The sequence below is a fragment of the Borostomias antarcticus genome (genome assembly GCF_949987555.1).
Source record: "Borostomias antarcticus genome assembly, chromosome: 9".
Classification (NCBI taxonomy): domain Eukaryota; kingdom Metazoa; phylum Chordata; class Actinopteri; order Stomiiformes; family Stomiidae; genus Borostomias; species Borostomias antarcticus.
In genome coordinates this window covers 28,380,775-28,394,655 of record NC_140242.1, presented here as the reverse complement: position 1 = coordinate 28,394,655, position 13,881 = coordinate 28,380,775, and the positions used below count along the sequence as shown (strand labels likewise).

Here is a 13,881-nt window from a genome sequence, read left to right as displayed (position 1 = left end):
GGACGCCCTGGAAGTCAAACCACTCTGGGGCCACCAGAGTGCAGTTCAGCATGTTAGCTTCTCCTGGGACGGAGAAGACGCGGTCGAACTGAACCCCGTAATCCTTACAGACCTCTGCAAAGGAAGCCAAGTAAATGACAGTAAAAAAACAGTAAATAAGCCCATTAATCACACACACAAACTGCTGTTCCACTAACACAAGAGGGCAGTCTCTCTCCATGTCTCTCTCACACACACACACACACACACACACTCACTCACTCACTCACTCACTCACTCACTCACTCACTCACTCACTCACTCACTCACTCACTCACTCACTCACTCACTCACTCACTCACTCACTCACTCACTCACTCACACAATTTATAGTTATGTATTATCAACTGTTTCACAGTGGCTTACTTTACTTGAAAGTCTGAGGGTGGCTTGAAATGTACACACACACACACACACTCACACACACACTCACTCACAATTTATAGTTATGTATTATCAACTGGTTCACAGTGGCTTACTTTACTTGAAAGTCTGAGGGTGGCTTGAAATGTACTGTATGTAAAACTTACCACACACTGCTGTGAAGCAGCCAATGAGACAGAGGAGATGGAAGAGGAGACCTTTCTGCAGTGTGTGGGACGGCCCCATGGCTGAAAGAGAGACCAAGCAACCACTAGAATTACCAGTTAGTCGGATACAGTTCTACTACGGACCAACATCATTGGAGAAATTAGAAACATCATTCAAAAGAACATTACTTTTCAAAATCCTCACCAAACACTCCCAGTGGAGTCGTCCTTCTCACCACAACGACATGTAGCTACTCATCCACACTTATTGAGACAGTGGAGTTATGGTTTACTGCCCTGTCATAATACTGGTCACATTCCTAACACGTGTGTGTGTGTGTGTGGGTGTGTGTGTGTGGGGGGGGGGGTGAGACACCGTTAAGCTCTGTGAAACTCAGATATGACTGCTGATGATCACTGACGGGAACACTGACTGTTATAGACGCACTGACTGCTATACAGACTCATGGTCAGGATACACTTGTTGACTTTTGTGTACCAAAGGTGGTGTGTGTGTGTGTCTGTGTGTGTGTGTGTGTGTGTCAACATGCAGATATGAAGTACACCTGATATCAAATAGGGAGATGATGAAACTGCCAAAATCTCTTTATTCCATTATCATGTTTTATCCAATTCTATTATTTTGAACCATATATTCTTTCATACATACAGTATATTTTAGCATTGATTTTACGGAACCTCCCTCATGTACATACAGTACAATGCAACAGTCTTAGGCCACCCCCAAAAAATATGTTTAAAGCTATTTATCTTGGCAGTAAGTGTTTATTTGTTCATAAAACTCTATATAACATCAGAATAAATACAAATAAACATTAATACAATATAAAATAATTTATTGTGTTTTCCAAGAAGTTGATATTGATAATTTGATATCTTGTGAGATGGCTAGAAGAATACAGGTTCATTTCCCAGACTTCTCCTCGAGGCCCCCCCAGCCAACCCAGGTATTTGTTCAATTCCACCACCCACCAGCACCCCTGACTCAGCTTAATGAGATATTGATTAGCCAAACAAGGTACTGTATGCTAGTGGTGGAATTTAACAAATACATGGTGTACTGGGTGGTAACCACACACACTGGGGCACCCGGACGAAAGTTTTGGAAAGGGCTAAGCTAGCACACTTTGACAGACATGAAATCGTGGTTTTGTAGCAACAAGGCTGTACTCAAAGAGCAATATCCCGCCAAACCAGATTTTCAAGATATGGCGCTCAAGCTGTCATAAAGACATGTCTAGTGTAGAAACGGGACAAATTGAAGACAGGAAACGCCAGTGGAAGACCCAAAACGCTGTCTGATCTGATGAACAGTACTAAAAGGTCACTTCCTTAAGGGACAGAAGGAAAGACAGTTACTGTAAGTGCTTGCTCAGCATCTGTCAGTCATCTGACAGCAAAGTGCACGCTTTGACCATGAGAAGAAGTCTTGGAAGGAAGGCAACAAGCAGAAATTTCAGGATGCGAAAGTGTCAACAAGAAGAAAGTAGAAAGTTGTAGAGTAGAAAGTCTTATGGAGCAATGGGTTCAGTGTTTGTTACATGTACCTCCCCCCCAGTGCCAGTGCGGGGTGAGAGGTAATGTTTTCGGTTGCGTTTGTATTTTAGCAGGATTACACAAAAACTACTGGACCGATTTCCAGGAGACTCGGTGGAGGGGTGTAGCACGGGCCAATTTACTTTTCAACTATTTACATTTTTGAGATCTTAGAAACATCTTATCCGGGCATACCATTGAATATAAGGGCGCGCAAAACAAACTGATCTCACTTCTTCTCGGGTGAAACGCTTTTCTGTGTTTTATCCTGAAGTCCAATTGCAATTGTACGTTTTGGCAAATAAACCGGATTGAACCTTTTTGAGCGAACCTCGGCAAATTTCATTTCAAACGTTTATTTATGCTCAAGAGGCACTGAGGTTGCCCTCATTTACAGTGACGACGAAATCCTTTTACTTTTGATAGTTACATCTAATTTATTCCATTACAACTGCATTGCCCCCTGCTGTCTGTGACCTGAGGGGGGCGCCACCGAGCCGGCCTAATACATCCACCCACTCACCTCCAGTCATTTTTACCTCTGCAACAGCAAATCATGGGGCGGGTCCACAAGCCGCCCAAACACGGCCCGGACGACCATTCACCTCCATTCATTTTTTGGACCAGGATTACACAAACACTACAAGACTGCTTTTCATGAGACTCGGTGGAGGGGTGTAGCTTGGGCCAATTTAGAAACCATTCAATTTTGGCGTGCACAGAGTCACGAAATGCATACAGGGGCAGAAGTCTGTGCTCTCTGAGCACCATTTCTAGTTGCCCATTGATTTAGCTTTTATTAATTTATTCTTAAAATAAACTTTACTTTTATTGTTTAACTTCCCTTTCAATATTATCTCTTATTTTATTATATATGTGAAGCACTTTGAATTGGATTCATTTGCATAAAATGTGCTGTATAAAAGTAAAAGTTTATTGATTTATTTATATTTTCATTTTGTAAATGAAATGTCCTGTAAATGAAACTTCCTGGTATGCTATTAAAAAGAGCCAGCACACACTGGTACTGTAAATGTCATCCAGACACCACAGAAATGTGGTAAACATTGGCAGACCAGCTAACATCTTGACTCACGACTTGGCTTGACTCATGACTTGACTTCAATCCTGGACTTTTCCACCAATTCAAAACAACTAGAATCTTTCTACCCTGGATGTGGACTTGGCTGGCTATGAACATCTAAAGTCTCCCCAGACCCATGTGAGCTCACTGGATTGAGGTAATACTCACTGTACCGGGCCTATTTGATTTCAGATTGGGAAATACAGTATTGCTGCATCAATCCCACAGAACATGGAAAAGGGACTCACTGAGAAACTGAGGTAAAAAACATCTAACATTCATTTTGGGGTGAACCAATCACAACAAACATTCCTATTGAGGTGAATCAAAGATAAATAAAGATTTGTTTTGTGGTGAATCAATCATTCATAACAAACATACATTTTGAGCTGCACCAGTGTGATATGCTAACACGATAACACAGATAACACCACACTGATAACACCACTCACTGCAGCTCGGCAGGATGTGGTGAATATACAGTAAGCCACGAAGGATCACGTCGCCATTGGCCACAACGTCTTCCTTGCACTACAACAGGAAACATCTGCCTCCTACAGTACCTCCATGACACCAGAGGAAGACAGAGGGGAGGATATAGCAATAGACAAGCAAAGAACGAGACAATTCCATGACAGGCCACATTAAAGACTCGTGTGACAGAGAAGGTCTCCAGGTTACCAAGCCTAGAACACTAAATACACTGTCCACTATGGAACCGGAAACAACGGCTCATATCAACCCAGAAGAGAAAGACTCATAAATATACACATAAATCAAAGACAAACGGAAGCCTAGGGCCAAACTGATACTATCCCTGACCATTGTACTTACCTCCAGAAATAGGGGGGTTTGGCAATAGTGGTTTGGCAGGTAGGTGGTGGGACCAGTCTGGATAGGCACAGTCAGAGAGGAGCGTGGTAGGCTCCGGAACAGGGAGGAGATGGGGGAGTGGGATGAGGGGGAGGAGGCGAGGAGGAGGAGGTGGGGGAGCGGTTTCGGAGTGAGGGTGCCCGGGAGCTAGGATGAGGACATGGGGTGGGGGGGGGCAAAGGGAATTGAAGACCTGTTTTGTCCTGTTCTGGCTTTCAATGTTGACTGAGTTCTTTCTATATTGGCCGAAGAGATCCGGTACCAACACAGCTTCAGACATGTTCCCATTACCAACGCCAGAAGAAACTTCCCACCTGCAGGCAGGTTGAACTGTATGTCAGAGAACGTTTACCGCGTGACTGATGCAGAAGACCATCCCAGGTTCCGTTTGTGGATTTGAGGGTTTCGCAACAGCAAGTGGTTCGAAGGCGTGTTTGGATTGGGTCTTCAGCACACAGTGTGCAGTGCTGTGGTGTTTATTCAGTCAGACAGACGTAGGTCTGTTGGTTGATCTTTGACCATCTGCTTTGGGTCTAACATTGTGAATAACAAGCTAGAACAAGAACCAAGTCTATGCTTATTGACTTCCGTAGCAAGGAAAACTTGGTAAACTCTGCAATCCAGGCTACTGTACGGTACTGTATGTCTGTGGTGCCAGAAGTACTGAATCGGCAAGCTAGCTGTCAAGTCTCTACCTAGCTTTCTCACCTTCATAAAAGTTGCTACGTTGATGTTCAGACAGCAGCATTGATTTGGTAGAAGTCTTATGCAAGCTGTGGTTTCATGCCAAAAAGAACAAAACGGATGGTGAGTCATCCTAGTCACCTAACAACTATGGAAATTGTAAACGCATGATTGCAATGTTGTTAATGACGTCTGACAATTCACAATCAAATATTTTGCTCTTCATAAAATTTCTATGGAAAGCCAAAGAACAAATCCATAGTTATTATTAGTTTAGTCTACTGTATGAACTTGCAGATGTGTAATCAATGTAAAAGTTATAAACACACACTCAATCACTGAGTAGTTTTTCATTCCCTGGACCATAGAAGATACTGTTGTGGGAAGCATGTAAATATTTATAATGTAGGCGTGATTTCATCCTAGATCCTACCAGTGTCATAACAAGCCAGATGCAACAGTAAACATGTTGTCCTCCACCAGTGATGCATGTTCTTTTGTGGTAATGAAGAGGCCCTGTCACAACACAGTACTTTTCCATGGGATCTAGGAACCTTTAGGGGGTACTGGCTGTGTACTCAACGCAGGAACTAGATTTGCTGTTGCGGAGGTAAAAATGACTGGAGGTGAATGGGTGGCTGTATATGGCCGGCTCTGTGGCGCCCCCCTCAGGTCACAGCCGGTGGCGGGCAATGCCGTGCACTCCAGGCTCTCCCCCCGCACACCCCAGTCCAAACCCTGTGCCTCTAGCACCCCCACACAGGGAGCTGGCTTTGCTCTAAGTCTTGTTTTCATTTGTGGATCCAGCCTGTGATTTGGATCTGCTCCAAAATGTAATTGGTTCTAAGGTGGACCATGGTACACCCCTCCACCGAGTTTCATTAAAATCAGTTAGGGTAGTTTTTGCATAATCATAGTCCAAACTAGAACACACAAATGTCACGGACACACAAATGTACACAAACATGTACTCACTCACACACTAATGTACATGAGTCAATCTAATACCATGCTCGATTTTATCAGGTGGGGAAAATGAACAGTTCTGGTTCAGTGAAAGAGGCATGTGGAAAATGTCACTCAACACAAGTTGACAGACCCTTAGAAACCCAGTGACTGTTGAGTGGCTATCCCTCCATGTCATTCTGAACCACTGGGAAAAAGACACAAAGTTGCACTGAAATGGACGTTTGAGATCATCTAACTTCCCTAGTTTGACGTATTTCCGACGCAAACAAGCTATGAGGGTGGGACATATGTTTAGAGGAATTTGATTGGAACATTGACAAGTGGACGGGTTTTAAGACAGATTCGATACAATGTTAGTGTTGATTGACGGGTGTATGTTGTGAGATTATTGGCTTAATATCTAAGGTATCTGTTGTCGTCATTGCACGTGACCTACCGTTTTCCAGGAAGTAAGAAATTATATAATTTGATATAAGATTACAACAAAAGTAGAATTTTGTAAATTTTTTGGCATACATCATGAATAGGTGAACACTATGACCAATTATGTGAGCCAAAATGGGACAGAATGCTTTTTTCATTTCAGTGCGACTTTAAGGTCAAAGAGCTGTCTTGTTTATCAATTGGGTGGTGGGAGAACTCTCATTAATCTTGGTGCTGTACCCGACAATCTTCGATCTTAGTCATCATAACTGTACGGTGCCTTACCACATTGGGTTGGGGAAAATGTCTGTTTCAACTCTCAATACATTCTGTGGCATACATGGCTTGACCTATTTTACACAAGGATATATCCAAGAGATGTGGATGTCGACGGAGCAGGTGCAGGGGTTAAATTGGGCCGGGGCTCTCCGGTAGTCAGCCACAGCACATTGGTTCCAAAACGTTTTTTAAAATGACTTTGCTCATCACTTTCAATGGCCTGGGTCTTTCCCTCCGCTCGTCAGTCAGTTGTCAGATTACCAGTGGAGTAATGGTGCGTTCGTTTATAACTGGGAGGTGGCAAATTGCGACTTGCTACTAGGAATGATTAAATAAAACACCTCATGAACTCGCACTTCCTCGTCGCAAATTCGGATATGTTTCTCAGCCCCCAGTTGCCGGCTGACGTCAATATCATATCATATCATCATCAGGTAGACCCAGGACTAGGTGGCGGGACTACATCTCCACACTGGCCTGTGAGCGGCTAAAGATTCCCCAGGCAGAGCTGGTTGATGCTGCTAGGGAAAGGGATGTCTGGGGCCCCCTGCTGGAGCTGCTGCCTCCGCGACCCGACCCCGGATAAGCGGATGAAGATGGATGGATGGATGGATCATCATCATATCATTCGCTATAGCTCGAATGCACACAGGTCGGAGGTAGGTATTTTGCCACTTGCGACTTGCCAGCTCCGACCACAAACGAACGCACCATAATGCTCATGGCACGGGATAGGGAGCCATCAGATTATTTTAGTGAGTATACCTTAAGAGTTCGTTTGATATTCCGATTGAACATTGTTTTCTCTAACAACACAGAGTTGTATGCACATCATATTTTTGACGCTTCGGTTTGTTGCCCGTTGCCACGGCAGGCTTGCCACGGCTCGAGCTTTGAGTTCCCCTCTGTTTATGCCCGAGAAACACAAGTTGAACCAACTGCAGCCAAATAGCTAAGGCTGTGTGTCCACCAACAAGCTGTATGTAGCTGAACAGCGCCAAGCTTACAGCTGCGTAGAGCGCACTAGAGCCGGAGTTTAGAGCTGGCTAGGCTACCGATGTTTTACAGCTACGTTAGCAACGAGTGTCGTGTTTTTGCAGACTGCAGATTAACTAGCCAAATTAAGATTGCTAGCTAATGTTAGCTACTGCTAACGTTCGCCGTCTCTGCGGTTTTGACAAAAACCGACCGCTGTCGTCATCTGAACAGCCTTTTACAGCCTGCGCTCTAGCTCGAAAAGTTCAACTTTTTTCAACTGCCAAAAAAGCCTAGAGCTCACGGCGTTGTGAACTCATGAGCTAACTGGCTCGGTCTTATTGTGCTGGATTAGTATTGGAATCATTGGATCTGATGTATCCAGGTGACAAGACCTATGTTAATTTATCAGACATTATTTCATGTGATTTCAGTTCACAGCTATTTCGCATTGCTAGCTGACTCGCTAGCAGACTTTGTCCTACTTACAAGTGTTGTATCTTTTTGTCTTGACTTGGAAAGAATCTTCTGGAGAAAAATGCAGTTTAAACCAAATTTATTGAGCACGCCATTCAGGTCCAATTTCAGCGGTACTGAATTCTCAGTCTCGTGTCTTCAGTTTTTAAACTGGCTTCAAGCCAGGAATCACATGACAAAACAATTTTGCATACGAGGGAGGTACATTTACAACTAGTCTTGCAATTGGTCAATAGGCGTCACTGAGCTCTGCCCCCCCCTCCGGACATGGGGGCAGTCTTGGGGTTTTTCCGGTCCTGCTTTGATCACCTGTAGGCTTCCTGACTTCTTCTTCAGAGGTGCCATCTCTATTGTTCATCAGGGGCAAAGGAATGTTGACTCAGGACAGGACATGTGTTGTCATCTAGATGTTAAACTAATTAAGTTAACCAAGTTCCTACTGAATTGGAGTTTATTCATTATTCTTAATAAAATGATTACTACATGAGAGTAATACAGATGTATTGATGTAATACCGTATAAAAATACACTACACAAGTCCTTAACAGAAACAAGCCGGCATAGCCCATAAACCAGGCTAGGCCTGGTATAGTTAGTCCTAGTTCGCTTCACAGACCTTCCTGCTCGTGCCAGTCTAAGAGATATATAGAAATGTAGAAAAGCGTAAACACAGTTACTGTAGGCTATGTAATCGATTTCGTCTCATCCATCATTTACACCAATTTGTTACAACAATTCGCTTATAAAGATGTAGGCTACACGTCAACGTGGCGGGTACCCTACAGTAGCCTTCCAATATTTAGCCTAAGCCTAGTTTCGGATCCTGACTAAACTAGCCCAGACCTACCACTTCTCCAAACAATAATGCTCTCTGACCAACCCATAGAATAGGATGTGTGCCTATTGGGGTGAGGGTTTATGACAACACAGAAAAGTATGGTTCTTTAAAATTTAGAGACATGCGACAGAAAACAATGCTTCATCATATAAAGACATCTGACTAATCTAGCCTACTCTTCTTTAATAATAGTTAGGCCTAGGCCTCTTCAGTCCGAATATAGGAAGGATTTAAAAAAAGAAAAGAAAAAAATAAAGGTAGTGGACATGAAGGTTAGCATAATTAATAATTAAGGTTAAAGCAACCAGGCTACACAATAGAAGCCACGTCTCGCATCAAGTGCAAACTTTGCAGCTCCTGCTCAATGGAAACCACGGGGGGGGAGAAGCACACACAGCATAGAGCAGGTTCTGAGTGGTTAGGGTTATTACAGTGGTTCAGAAACTAAACTTGTGCTTTTCTACTTCAACAACAGACATGATGACAAAAAACCTCAGTATAACAAAGTGCAATGAAAAACAGAAAAAGCGCAATGTTCATAGCCTATCCATCGTAGGATAATCACATGTTCTCAGCGAGGTAATCAATGCATTGCTTTTGACAAGCTAGGGATAATAAGACTCCTCCTTGTTGTGTTCTAAAGGAGTCCAGTCTAGTGCTGTTGCTTTGAGTTTGGGTGCGAGGAAAGGGTTTCACCAGCTGGATTTCTAGGAACACAACGTGCATTCTGCAAATGCGTGTAGGTCTTATGAAAAACAAACAAACAAACAAACAAACAACCGCAGCCAATAGACACCTGATAAAGAATCTGACTCAAACCCAACAGGCACCCACTTGAAAGGTTAACAAACATAGCCTACCTTATACTTTACGTCTTAGTTTTTCCCGTTCTCGAATTCATGCTGATATCTTAGACTACTTTCAAATAGTAGACTAACATTTCAACCAAAGCTCTTGCTTTTCCCTGAACTTCTGACAGATATGTTGCAATTTCCTTGAGGTCTTTTGAAAGCCCTCGTTGAGCAATAGCTGGCGAAGGTAACAGACTCCCTCCCTATTGACGTATAAACTAATCTAAACATCTCCCACTAGGATAATAGCCTACTGTAAGAAGAAAGCTGTGAAGATAACTGGATTCATTTAGGCCTGTAACTTTACCCCAATGCAATGTTATCTGTCGTTTGTCCGTGTAAATAAACCCAATAATCAGGAGGCCTAGCCTACCAATAGTTGACAATTAGGGACAACTACCCTAATTGACAAAACTTTTGATTGAGCAGCACACTTTCTAAGCCAGCAGTGATTGCCTTGGGTAATGATAGCCATAGACATTCTATGATGATAGCCTTGGGTTAATACATCCATGGTTGTAAGCTACTCTGTCGCCCTCTGGTGGCAATTCAACAGCACTTAGCCTGTGCTTGAACCTTTGGAGGGAAATTGTTGTGTTGGTTAAAGAAGTAGTCCTCTCATTGATTAACTAATCTAATCAGTCATTCTTAAATCACACAACCATAGCGATCTAGACAAGTGACTCTCGTCACTTTATATGACCACTGAAGATCTTGTGATATCCAAACTATATTCAACTAGCTATACTAACACTTTGATTCTTTGTTTAGAATTGAAGTGCTACATTAACATAAATGCATTTATTTTCTCTTTGGCATAACATAAAATTGCATGTTTAACATAAACCACATGCCTGTCCTAATAGTAATACAATCCAGTGTTGTCACATAAATAACTTGTTCACTTCTTTTTTTTTCCACAAAAAAATCATAAAAGTTTCAATATCCATTCTAAATGCCTTGTCAAACCATCCATGTTTTCAGTTGAACATAAACAAAACAAAGTGTTTCTTTTAAGTATCTCTATAACGTACTGGTTTTCTGATAACTGCCACTTTTGGTGGTGACAAGCTCTTTTCCAGGAACTGATGCAGAGTCGGGTTCAGGTGGAATGTTGACTGCTGAAGCGTTGAGCACATTGTCTGTCCTGTCCAAGGCTTCAGTGTCCATTTGAGCCTCGGCTGGCTCCAAGTCCATGACCACAGGAGTGTGGCGAAGATATTTGACATTCCTACCCAGATAGCAAGCGGATCTGGGCCATATGGGCCGGAACTAAGCCACAAGGGCCAGATCTGGCCTGTATATGGCCCAGATCCGATTGCTATCTGGGTAATTACCTTAGATCCATCATCTGTGTTGACCAGTTCAAAAGAGTTGTCTTCTGTGTTTCTCAGTAACACAGTGTCTCTGAACTCGGTGACACCCTGAGGTATTCCACTAGCACTCGGAAGTGGAATTGGTGTGGCATTATGGGGGGTCTCCTTTTAATCCTAATCTGAAATCAGAGGAAAGTAGAAGGTCATATAGGACATTTTAGAGGCCCTTTATTTTGAAATGCCACATCTGAATGTCTTGAAAATCTCTAGGTGGCACCCGAAGGTATTCCGCTAGCACTCTGAAGTCGAATTGGTGTGGCATTATGGGGGGTCTCCTTTTAATCCTAATCTGAAATCAGAGGAAAGTAGAAGGTCATATAGGACATTTTAGAGGCCCTTTATTTTGAAATGCCACATCTGAATGTCTTGAAAATCTCTAGGTGGCACCCGAAGGTATTCCGCTAGCATTCTGAAGTCGAATTGGTGTGTCATTATGGGGGGTCTCCTTTTAATCCTAATCTGAAATTGAAGGAAAGTAGTAGGTTGTATAGGACATTTTAGAGGGCCTTTATTTTGAAAGGCCACATCATAATGTCCTCAAGGTCTCAGGGTGACACCCTGAGGTGTTCTGCTAGCACTCTGAAGTGGAACTGGTGTGGCATTATGGGGGGTCTCCTCCTGTGATGGTAGATTTTACCTCATTAAATCCAGTGTGCACCAACAGAGGCTGGCCACTAGATGTCCTCCTAAAACCAGAAATGAAAATCAGAACAACAGGCGGGCCCCCTGGTGGTTAAAAGGGGTCATAACTTAAAATAATGAATCAACATAATAATATGTATATTCTAAAAGCAGAAGCCACATATATATAAAATAAGTAATAAGAAGTACATATAAAATATAGTCTATGATCATAAATATCTAAACATAAACCTGTGTGGAAGCAATAAATATAAGTGCATATAAAAATATGTATTATATATAGAATAAGTGTTCTTGTAAAACGTTCTCATAAAAAGTTCCATTCCTTTAATAACTGACCAAGTAAATTGATTGATTCATTGATTTAAAAAGATAACAAGCAAGTGTAATTTCAGTTTTCTATAAAATAATCGCACGTTCACCGCGGCATGCCTTTGACAATAGACTTAGTTCGGTTTGATATGTCCATTTTTTATTCTGTCTTGTAGCGACGAACCGGATTCAACCTGATATGAACCGGATATAAAAATAACCGGATCCAGTTTTGGGCAGCGGGCTCCAGACAGGATTTGAATCTGACAGTGAGTGTAAACAGATCTGTCTGTGTGCCACCATCCCTCACATTGCAACATGCCCTAGAGGTACCTGAGTCCATCCACTCGTCTCCAACGACCGCCCTCCCAGGTCAACACCGCCCTCACCTGGGAGACTGAGTCCCCGGTCACCAGAGCTGAGTCTCACAGTCTCAGAGTCAGTCTGACCCAGGGACCGGACCTCCTCACAGGCTGTTTGTCCCAGAGGCCATCTTGTTCTCAGGTTCTCTAGTGGCCTCCCTCCACCCGTTCCACCTGCCACCCGAGGGTCAACCACACGCTGGCCTACTGTACCTCTGGAAACCATTCTGGAGGCTCACCATGGCCTCAGACACCCGAGGGTCAACCACACACTGGCCTACCTCCGGAAACCATTCTGGAGGCTCACCATGGCCTCAGACACCCGAGGTTTCCTTGCTGCTTGTCCTGTCTGAGCCCAAAACAAGTCTTCTACCCGTCTACCGAACCCCACTCCGGCCTTCTCTGTTCCCTGTCAGTACCTGGTCCTCCCTGGTCCCACATTGCCCTAGACTTCATCACTGGTCTTCAATCAATCAATCAATCAATCAATCAATCAATCAATCAATCAATCAATCAATCAATCAATCAATCAAAGCTTTATTTGTATAGCGCATTTCATACAAAGAGGCAACACAATGCGCTTTACAGAGAACAAGGGAGGTGGGTTTACGACCCACCCCTACATATTCCAGAGGGAAGCAAAAAAACAGTTTCACCCGGGGGCCAGAAAAGTGAGCTGTAAAAATTCTTCCCTGACCCCTCTCAACAAGGCGATCGAGCAAGCTCCTGGAGTATGTTTGTCTACCACTGGTCTTAGAGTCAGGATGGTTGTTAAGGAAAGCAGAATCCATCCAGTTTCTGACCTTGCCTTTCGCGTTCCTGCTTCAAATACCCAGTAGCCAAAACTAGATACAAACACTCCTTCATATCCTCAGCCATTTCACTGCTTAAGTCCAGTAGTAAAACATATCAGCTCATCCACCCAACCACGCTTGGGAAATATAGTGTGTTTTACTTCTGTTTCATTTCGTTCTTTCAACTCCCTTTATCTTGGCTAGTGGCAGAGTAGTCTAATGTAATGTCATCAGATCTTTACTGCCTCATATAGCCTATCTTTGATCTGCTTGGAGGTTGTTATTTCTGTTACTTACACAGGTACTGTATGTGCATTTGAAAGTGATCGTCATCTGCAGATATCATAAGGTCAACTGGTCAAGTAAGTTTCTAAATTTTGCTAACAGAAATAGTTGACCCAGTAGCTGGACTTTGTCACATGGCTCCTTGCTTTTGGGATTACTGATTACACCTGGATTTCTTCTGAATGTTAATATGATACTTGGCCGCACTCAAAACCCAAATCTGGACAGCAGAAAAAGAGAGAAAAAAAGCAAAACACAGAACCCTGCTGGTGTCATTTTAATGGCTAACTGTCGTTGACTAACTGTCGTTGTCTCGTTGACTATTGTTTCACGTTGAGATGCCTCTGTCCCTCCCCTGCCAGTAAATGGCTCGATGTCCTGTGTGTAAATCATCTCTGTGAACACATGTCCTCAATGTAATGTGTTAGCCTGGGGCATTTTATTGTCCTCTTACTTTCCTGATTCTTTAGACTTCATATACCTCCTAATCTACGATCTCCTCAATGTCTGGCTGGCAGATCCTGGCGTTCA

The 13,881-nt window shown here is 43.1% G+C and overlaps 1 protein-coding gene across 2 annotated transcripts in view; it reads right to left on the bottom strand.

Annotated features, from left to right (window-relative positions):
* Window positions 1-4,402, bottom strand: part of LOC311313177 (interleukin-1 receptor type 1) — an 11,978-nt gene extending 7,576 nt beyond the window's left edge. Inside the window, exons 1-3 of one of the 2 annotated variants that reach the window (XM_084443252.1) lie at window positions 4,045-4,402; window positions 570-650; window positions 1-114 (exon numbers count right to left, since the gene is read on the bottom strand). The exon at window positions 1-114 is cut by the window's left edge and continues 139 nt beyond it. In XM_084443252.1, the coding sequence (XP_084299378.1) occupies window positions 1-114; window positions 570-650; window positions 4,045-4,363 (514 nt within the window). In that variant the 5' untranslated portion in view covers window positions 4,364-4,402. Of the gene's footprint in view, window positions 115-569; window positions 651-3,662; window positions 3,983-4,044 lie in introns of those variants that run through there. The other variant, XM_084443253.1, reaches the window with a different exon arrangement.
* Window positions 4,403-13,881: the final 9,479 nt, after the last annotated feature.